The 10,079-nt window shown below is 33.1% G+C and overlaps 1 protein-coding gene across 2 annotated transcripts; it reads right to left on the reverse strand.

Annotated features, from left to right (window-relative positions):
• Positions 1-724: 724 nt before the first annotated feature.
• LOC142521077 (alpha N-terminal protein methyltransferase 1) lies at positions 725-5,065 on the reverse strand. 2 transcript variants are annotated; one of them, XM_075624269.1, is made up of 9 exons: positions 4,805-5,065; positions 4,568-4,712; positions 4,169-4,227; positions 3,618-3,737; positions 2,154-2,255; positions 1,527-1,581; positions 1,307-1,404; positions 1,021-1,169; positions 725-922 (listed from the first exon to the last, which is right to left on the reverse strand). In XM_075624269.1, the coding sequence occupies exons 1-8, from the start codon at positions 5,051-5,053 to the stop codon at positions 1,044-1,046; spliced, it is 954 nt and encodes a 317-aa protein (XP_075480384.1). In that variant the 5' UTR covers positions 5,054-5,065; the 3' UTR covers positions 725-922; positions 1,021-1,043. The 2 variants fall into 2 exon arrangements, with proteins under 2 accessions (XP_075480384.1, XP_075480383.1); XM_075624268.1 differs by having other exon boundaries at positions 725-1,169.
• Positions 5,066-10,079: the final 5,014 nt, after the last annotated feature.

Here is a 10,079-nt window from a genome sequence, read left to right on the forward strand (position 1 = left end):
ATTAAAATTTGGAGAGAATAAATTCAAGAAGTTGAATTTATGAAAGTTGAGAGTTAAAAATATTAAACTAATTAAATTAAATGTAATGATATTATGTATAATGAACTTGTAGGAGTACAAGTCCAACATGCTAATTAATCAAATTTTTTAATTGACTTTGAAACATTAATTAATTAAACTAGTTGAATCAGTCAAATTAATTAACTAATCTCATTAATGTTTAATTAAGGAAGTCTAAGCCTATAATTAAAGAAACTAGGTTAAAGCCTCGTGATTTAAAAACGAGATACGAAACCATAGCCTCCACACTCATGATTTTCGAAAATCAATTCTCAAAACTCTCCAAAAATTTGTCATCTCAAGCTTAAAATAATTTTAGGATTTGAACCGGTTTTTGGATTATTGATCTCAACGATAAAATTTCTCTAAATTTTCTAGTGCAATTGGATGAACAAATATTTCAGTCGTGGACTTGATTGAAAATCAAGAAGATATACTACAAGAACTATCTCTGTCAATACCGAAATAGTTGATGCCAAGTAATTTTTTCACTAAAAATATATTCTTAAACGTCCTATTAATTTTATTTGTTCAAATCATACGAATATACAAAGACAATATTTGAATGTCAAATAAAATTTTTTAATATTTCCCGACCGATTTCCAACAAGTTTAACAAACAGAAAAAAAAAATTAAAATTTACGCATAGCATACAACCATTGATAGTATCAAGGTGTGAATATTTTTCATAAAATATATGCTACACACGAATTTAAAGGTAACAAGCCAAACAAAGAAGAATCCATTCGCTCTCACCATCGTCCAATGGACGAATTGAGCAAGCTGAAACTTGGATGTATTCAGATAGTATTGTTTTCTCATTACCTGAATTGGGTGTCATTTGAATTCAATTCCTAGAGCCTGCACGACCACGAGCCCAATGAAAATGAGATTAAGACTAACATCGACACACACAAAAAAAAACCTTAGGAGTAGTTCTTGGTTTGCAAAAATAGTACAAGAATGTGATTGTTGATAATCATTAGATGATTCCAGGTCTTTTGGGTAGCTTCTTTGCTGATCTTGGCATGCCAACTCTCAGAGAAGATTCACCTGTCAATGCATACATCTTTACAGGGAATAATCCGTCTGGGAATCCCTTTTGATCCTGAAAAATCGAAAACCAACTTGATATTCGTCAATATATATATATATATATATATATATATATATAGTATCAACTATCAAGCACTCAAGGGTGCTAGCTTTTCTACCATATTACAGAATTGGGATATGGCAACATACCTTCATTCTGTATATATTCAGTCCACACTGCTTGAAAAGCTGCTTGAAATATAAGTGCGATCTGGTGACACTCTTGTCTTCTTTATCCAAAACAAAACCTTGGAAAAAATTTAATGAAAGTGAGAAACGACAATTACTTGATCTCAGACCATGGAGAACATGACCCACACATGCATCATTCAGGAAAGTAGATGGATTGAAGGGGGAAAAGATTTATTACCACTTCTAGCAACGTTCTCCTTCAGAACAAAAAGTCCACCGAGTTTTAGACCAACCTATGGGAAAGGATACGCCATGCATCATAACGAGCTCAATACATGTATAAACTACTGAGGAAAAGGTAGTCAAACCACAATTCAGATTTTTTACAACACCACAATACTCCGAGTTCCTTGAGATTTGAATGTCAAAATATACAAGTTTGATTTAGCCTTTTATACTTTAGACGGCAACAAATCTTGTTAACCTTAAAAAATGTCCTTCAGATAGTTGAAAATTGCCACATTATCTTATTTCAGAAACTAACAAGGATCTCCTACTGTACAAGATTCATTGGCAAACAAAAGATTCTCTACAGAGTTCCACACCAACTCTTGCTATTACAGAAGCCGCAGAACAGGTCCAAAACATCCCAAGTGATCACTAAAATTATCATAGAACTGTATTAAATAAAATAGAATGGTAGAACAGATTAGAAATATTTACAGGACTCTGACATTCATAGAATGCATGCCCACATGGAGATTAAATCTGATCTTAGAGAAAAAATCAAATATTCAATAATATTGAAACTGTAATAATCTTTCTCTATGTACATTGCTACTTTAAATAGAGAGAATCTTCTTACCGTTGCTCTTTTAAAAAATGATACAAAGTCGTCGTCTGAAAGATGTCCAATACACCACTGCACCCATATGACATCATACCTCTCTGCTTCAGGGGTGAACTCCTAAAAAAGAATGCCAAAGAGACCCAGAGACTATTCGATTAGATGAACTACAATACATCGATTTAGATTCCACGAAAAAAAAGTTAAAAGTGGAATATAAGAAAAACATTGAAAATGATTGGGCAAATTGAAATTTTTTTTCCCTTAAAGAAATACAGCTAATAAAAAACAATCTCTGAGACTGATGGGACTTCGGCACTTGTTAGCTCTCCTTGGCAGTTAGGTCATTTCTTGTGTTTTCTTTTATTCTCTTTTACTCTCAGATTTCATTACACTAATAATTTTCTAGTTGATTTTATGAAATTGCGCTGCTAACTTTTAATTTTTGGTTAGAAGATGATACTTTGTTATTTTATTTTCTCGTAAGAATTAAATAAGTTCTATATTGTATAATTTTGGCTTGAGTATCAAGTGTGTGTTTGATTTTATTGATCATGCTTGTGTGCTTGTTTATTAGCCTTATCAACTGATATTTTTCATGCAATCTAAGGTCAAATTAGATGTCAAATCTACAATTGTTTGATCCATCTAAGTTTTGAAGCAACTACAACAATAAATTTTTCTTTTGAATTTATTAATTATTAATTCACAAGGACAATTTGACAAAATTAAATGCAACCGCTTCTGTTTGTGTTAAAATAGATTCATCATTCTTACTAGTTTTAAAGTTATCTTTTAATTTAAACATTAATTGACTGAATTCGAGTTAATTAATCGTTAAGGTTTAAACTAGAACACTTGTTTCTGTTTGACTAAAAATAGTACATTTTCAATTATGAATATTCAAACATTATTAATTTTAAGAGATTTGATGATCGAGCTAATATATTTCAAAGATGTAGTCAACCTAACAAGACTTGTTTTCATTGATTGTTAGTAAATTAAATTTTTATTTGCATGCTACTTATCATATTATTAAATTCAATTTTTATTTTACTTGTCCTTGGGATAAATTTAAAAAAATCTCCATATTTTATTTTATTGTTTTCAATTTTTAGCACAATAAATTTGCACCTCCTCGTGGGAATGATCCCCTACTCACGCAACTTCATTTTAATTAATTTGATTGAGATAGATTAATTTGAGTGAGATACGACCGAATCGCTACCAGATCATAAAGAAACGAACCTAGGAATTGCCTAGTTATCAAGTTGCCAATCACGTTCACTCATTTACGAAAAAACCTGACTAGAAATTTCATTAAAACAACATTCCCCAATCAAATGATACCACTTTGAATAAAAATGCGAACCTTTTTTCCTTCATTTCTACTAAAATGGTCACATGGCCAAGAGGGAAAACTTACCTTTTGCAAATGATAACTATATTTTAGACAATAAATATAAAAAAAAAACATTCTACCTGAAGTGGAACATCGAAAAAGTTGACAGCTCTGTGCTCCTCCGCAACGATCAAACTTTCTGGTGCCAAATTTATACGAGCAGCATCTAAAAAATGTGCAACAGGCTCAAGAAGGTCAACCTGATTCGTAACAAGTACAACAACAATTACAAGATAATACTTAAAATTTGAAATTTACATTTAATATGCCCAAAATACATACAGCATTCAGGGACCAGAACTTAAAAGATACAGCGAAAGCACCATCTTTGTCGCAATTAAAACATGATGCCTTGGACTTGCCTACCGTCATTGAACTTACCCATGAAACAATCCTGACTACTTAGGTTTCATGTAATGAGAAGGGGAAAAAGGGAAGTGAAGAACTAAAAACAACAAATGAAAAGAAAACGTAATTATAGTCTATGAAACAATAAAACACGAGGAGAAAACAAATGGGAAGAATTATTCGTGGCATCATGTAGTGGCCATTCTCCCTCTAGAATAACATGGTATTGGCAATTCAGATGTACCACATAAAGAAATATGTACACAAGGGTTAGGAGAACTACCTCATTGAAATATTTAATAAGAAGGTTCTTGGATATCCTCCCAATTCCCGAGCCACAATCTACCAGGATTTGCAGAAAACAGTCAATTTTAAAACAGCAGCCAGTGAAGACAGACTGTTTCGCTAAATAGTTCGAGAGCAGAATGTTATAAAGAATCACAATATCAGTTGAAGAAGCAATCTAGAAAATACCCTAACCAACTATTAGATGCAGCTACCTACTTGGTTTTCCACGAAAACAGAGCTTCAAAACAGAAACCTCGAAGCATTTATTCGACAGATAAATGGTGAGCGTTTTCTTCGACTAAATTTTGGTGAAAAGATGTTTGTTGAAGACAGATGTAATAAAAATACAAGTATTTACAAATCTCTAAGCGGGTTTTAGGACGATGAAGGTTACCAAGAGCAACGAGATTTAGGCCTCTGCTACCATGAGGAAATTTTTCACTCAAAATCGTTTTCAAGAACGCCTCACTGGCCACAATATCAGCTTCGTTGATATTCGCATAGCCTCCCATCACTCCATCCATTGTCGCCTCCACACCCTTTTCCTCCCCGACCGACCAAGACAATCACCAAATAAATACAAGTAGAAATCAAAAAAATTTTGATTAAAAAAAAAATTGGGGCTCCATACTTGCCAATAGCCGACGCCTTGGGAGTACCACTGGGATTTCTTCAGAGGATCTGCTTCTCCCACCTCTTCACGCCACATTTCCTGTGCATTCTTGAATTCACGGCCGTCCGAATCTATCCCACCGCCGTCCATATCGAGGTCCACCCTCAATTTCAACAATCTCCAAGAAAACTTCAAGTGAATTGGGCGTGGGCGTACTAGCCGCGGCCGATGGAGAAATTTGATAATCGGGATTCCATTGTATTCCATTCAAAAGATGAATTTACGACCATATAAAAATATAAATTTAAATTAAGAATCTAAAATCGAAATTTTTTAGGGGTATATTTGGAAAAAAAAAAATTTTGTATTTTTTAATCTAAAATTCAGTACTTTGTCTTCTTCATCTACCAAATTAGTATTTATGATGGGATTTCATATATTTGATTTCACTTTTTAAATACTCCAAACATATAAGAAAATACTATATTTTGTAGAAATTATCATAAATTCAGTCATTGTTGGTCTTTTCATGGAAAATGAATTAGGATTACTTATTCATGTCATTTTATTTTTTTATAAAAAACATATTTCATCATTCATCATGAAATAAGATTAAGTATTTATTTTGACCTATAAAGTATCTATTTTGGAGTTTCAAATGCTTGATTTGGCTCTTTGAATACTCTAAATGTGTAAGAAAATATTAGATTTTTGAACGATCACCATAAATTCAATCATTGTCAGTCTTTTCATTGAAAATGTGTTAAGATGACTTATTCATGTCATCTATATTTTGAAAAAACACAGTTTCTCACTCATCATAAAATTAGAAAAAGTACTTATTTTGGCCGATTACATACCTATTTTGGGGTTCCAGATATTTGATTTGGTCATTTGAATACTTTGAATACTTCAAATGTGTAAGAAAATACTTGAGTTTCAAGTAATATTAAGTGACTTTTGATGGTGTTGTTATAAAGAGTATCTAATTAAAGTCTACAAATACTTAATTTTACTCCATAAATACTCATATCCAATTATTTGGGGATGTCAAAATATAGTTTAAAGTTAATATTGAGTGACACTGATGATGACATTCTTGAAGCAAAAATGTGATATCTAAATTAATCAAATAAGACATAATTCGAGTTCACAAATACTTGATTTTACCTACAAATATTTGATTTTATTCCATAAATACTCATATCCAAATATTTGAGAATGTCAAAATATTATTTGATGTTAATATTGAGCAGCACTTATGATGACATTTATGAAGTAAAATTGTGATACCTAAATTAATATAGTAAGTCATAATTTGATTCTACAAATGCTTGATTTTACCCTTTAAAAACTCAAATTCGATTATTTGACGATGTCAAAATATATAGTTTAAAGTTAATATTGGGTGGCATTTGATGATAAGATTTGTGAATTAAAAATGTGGTACCTAAATTGGTACAAATATCACCTAATTGATCTCACATGTGCTAGATTTTACTCTTTTAAGACTTAATTTTGATTATTTTGAGATTTTAAAAATATAGTTTCAAGTAATATTTTGTGAGTTTTGATGTATCATTTGTAAAGTTAAAAATATGGTACCTAAATTGGTAAATACTAAAATTCAAACAATATATTTTGACATAAAAATTAATTGAATTTTAGTATTTATGGAGTAAAATCAAGTATTGATAGACTTTGATTAGATACTCTTTGTATTAATTTAGATATCACATTTTAACTTCATAAATGACACATCAACAGTCACTCAATATATTTGAAACTAATTTTTTTTACATCCCAAAATAATCAAAATTAAGTCTTAAAAGAGTAAAATCAAGTATATATGGGATCGAATTAGGTATTTATTAGTATCAATTTAGGTACCACATTTTTAATTCACAAATCTCATCATCAAAGGACACTCAATATTAACTTCAAACTATATATTTTGATATCATCAAATAATCGAATTTGAGTTTTTAAAGGGTAAAATCAAGCATTTGTAGAATCAAATTATGACTTACTATATTAATTTAGGTATCACAATTTTACTTCATAAATGTCATCATAAGTGCTGCTCAATATTAACATCAAATAATATTTTGACATTCTCAAATATTTGGATATGAGTATTTATGAAATAAAATCAAATATTTGTAGACTCGAAGTAGATACTCTTTTTATCAATATAGATATTACATTTTAACTTCACAAATGACACCATCAAAAACCATTCAATATTAATTGAAACTATATTTTTTCACATCCCAAAATAATCAAAATTGAGTCTCAAAAGGGTAAAATCAAATATGTGTGAGATCGATTTAGGTGCTGTTTGTACTAATTTAGGTGTCACATTTTTAATTCACAAATATCATTATTTAATGTTCCTCAATATTAATTTCAAACTACATATTTTGACATCCTCAAATAATCAAATTTGAGTTTTTAAAGGGAAAAATCAAGTATTTATGGACTCCATGCAACATTAACCACTTTTCCATTATGCGCATTGGCCTATAGTCGGCGGGAATATCAGCGACACTTTCACTCGTTAACTGAACATTGGTCTTACATATCATGGTATCCTTTCGATGGAAATTCGGTTTTTGGGTTCCCACGGGGTTTTGTCCCATAAACGTGTTCGATTGGGACTTCGTCCCTCACGAATCTCCATTTCCTTACCATCACAATTAAATCACTTCATTCCAAACCATTTTTCCTCGTTTCCATCACTTTATAAAAAAACATGCAATAATATCAATTTCTTTTAAAACAAGCATACAACACATCTTTTAACATATATCGTTTTCCATCATAAACCTCCATAATATTTCAAAACAAATATTTTAACATTAATTACAAAATTCATGGAACTGCCAGGACGTTTAACATTTTTCAGGTGTAAAATTATCGTTTTGCCCTTGAAACCCTAACTTTTACAATTTACCTTTAGACCTTAAAACGACCCGAATACATCAAAAATTACCATAACACCTTAGAACACACCCATATACATTTCTTATTCATAAACTTAAGCTACTCGACTAATTTCCCAATTCGTTTTGAAACTTAAAGCTAAATCCCGTTTTAACTCGAATTAAGTTGAAACTTAACCAAACTTTACCAAATTTAAATCATAGCTTATTAACACCTAACTTACCCTTTTTCAACCCAATTCAAGACACTTAAGACCCTCGGAGACTTCTAGACAACTGCTGGAATTTTCTCCCCTTTCTTTTCGAAACCCTAGCTTCAACCATCTTCCACCCTTCGAACCTAGACCCTAACCACCATGTCCAGACCCTAACCAACCATCCTAGGACCTAGACTGAACACTTAGCTAGCTGCTGGAGCAAGCTCTACAGGCCCTACACGAACAGCCCTCAACCCGTGCATCTACAAGACTTGCGCGTCCCACTCTCATGGCTTCAGCCCTAGCCCTTGCACCAGCCTTCCCTCGACCTATTTAGGACCATAACTCGACTCCTTAGGACACCCTGGACGTGCCCCCAGCAGCCCACAGCCTACCCCTTCAAGAGCCCTAAAAGAGAAACCCTAGTTCTCCGCAACCCAAAAATCGTGCAGCCCTAGCCTTGCCTCAACCAGCCTTGAACCATGGCCCCTAAGGACTCTTACACACACTGAAATCCCTTTTGATGTATCTACCATGACAGCCCCTTTTTTTCATCATTAACATGAATTTAAAAGCATGAAGACTCAAGTTTTATCATGTGCAAGCCATAAAAATGAAAATATATTAGAGGAGATCATGTTTTTCATGCAATCATGTATAAACACACATAATATGGTTTGAACGATGAGTGAAGGAAGATTAAGGCGTGCCTTTCCGTATTTCACGCACGAAAAAAAATCCTTGATGCGAGGAATGGTGGCAGAGAGACGGGGGAGGAAGCTTGCCGCGTTTTTTTTCCCTTCAATTCACGTGAATGTGCTGATGTGTGGTGTGTGGGTGCGTGTGCTGATGGAGAGTTAAGCCCTAGGAGTCTAGTGCTTGTAGGCGTGTGGTTTTAAGTAGTTTTAAGGTTTGGAAACTCTATATTGTTATATAAACAATTAGGTAGGAGTTTAGGCCCAATAACATTGGTATAATAGGCCCATTAGGTCCACTATAATATAGTTAAAATATTTTGTTCAGGAAAGTTTTCGAAAATATTAGTCGAGTTCCCAAAAAGTCTTTATTTTCGTCAAAAATCGATTACCGATTTAAAATACGTCTCGACGTGTAAAAACATATCAAAAAATATCATTTTCGAAAATAGCATATACAATATACCTTATATTAAATAATTAAAAATAATCATTTAATAAAAAATATTTTCCCTTTACGTTCTCCGTTCTTCGATCGCGCCTCGAATAATCATTAAAACAGAGTTTTATGCATTCTAGTAAAAAACCATATTTTAAACATGTAAACATACCTATCACATTCAATAAATTCAATTAAAATAATTTAATTAGACATTTTTCATTATTCCTAGATTTGCATACAATTCGATTACATTATCGCATTTTGAACCTTACAAAATATAAGTAGTTTTTCTTATTCCATGATGAGTGAGAAACTGTGTTTTTTTCAAAAAATAGATTGTAATGTCCGAGAATTTGATTACCGTAATCGGAAATGATTTGGGTATATTTACCGTGATCTGAGATTAATCTAGGATGATTTCTTGATTAATTGAAGTGATTATAGACGGAACGGAGTGGACCGGGAAAAATGAGAACAGACGCGAAACACATGTGCGAGAGTGTGCCTTCGCGCACATGCGCGGCGTGTAAGCGCGCACATGCGCGGCGTGTAAGCGCGCACATGCGCGGAATGTCCAGAACCTTGGGCGCATATGCGCGAGTATTGAAACGCCGAGACAGTAGGTCTCGCGCATATGCGCGAGCAGTCCAGAAGCCAAAGTTTTGAGACGATACCTTTGGCGCATATGCGCAGAGTTGAGGCGCGCATATGCGCCAGCAGTTGTGAAGCAGCGCATCGAGACCAGTAGGTCTCGCGCATATGCGCCGGTTGGGGTCGCGCATATGCGCGAGACATGCAGATTGAGGAGTCGCCACGTTTCTTTGGCATGCAACAATGGTATATATATATATATAACAAACGTTAATTTCAGAAGAAATCGAGGGAGAAGCTCGAGGAAAGGGAAAAAGGGTTCCAAATCGTAGAATTTCGATTTTTACGAGATCCGCCCGTCTGAATTGTAATCCGACTGCAGTACTGTGTTCCTATCAACGCAGGCTACAACTGGATGTAAGT

Source organism: Primulina tabacum, chromosome 12 (assembly GCF_025594145.1).
Source record: "Primulina tabacum isolate GXHZ01 chromosome 12, ASM2559414v2, whole genome shotgun sequence".
NCBI lineage: Eukaryota > Viridiplantae > Streptophyta > Magnoliopsida > Lamiales > Gesneriaceae > Primulina > Primulina tabacum.

Bases quoted from the DNA above. Each gene is read 5' to 3' on its own strand.
- LOC142521077 (XM_075624269.1), bottom strand. From the start codon at position 5,053: ATGGAATACAATGGAATCCCGATTATCAAATTTCTCCATCGGCCGCGG. The intron at 4,713-4,804 runs GTATGGAGCCCC...GGGGAGGAAAAG, and splicing joins AAGGCGTCGGCTATTGGCAA to GGTGTGGAGGCGACAATGGA. The intron at 3,738-4,168 runs GTAGTTCTCCTA...GTTACGAATCAG, and splicing joins TTATTAAATATTTCAATGAG to GTTGACCTTCTTGAGCCTGT.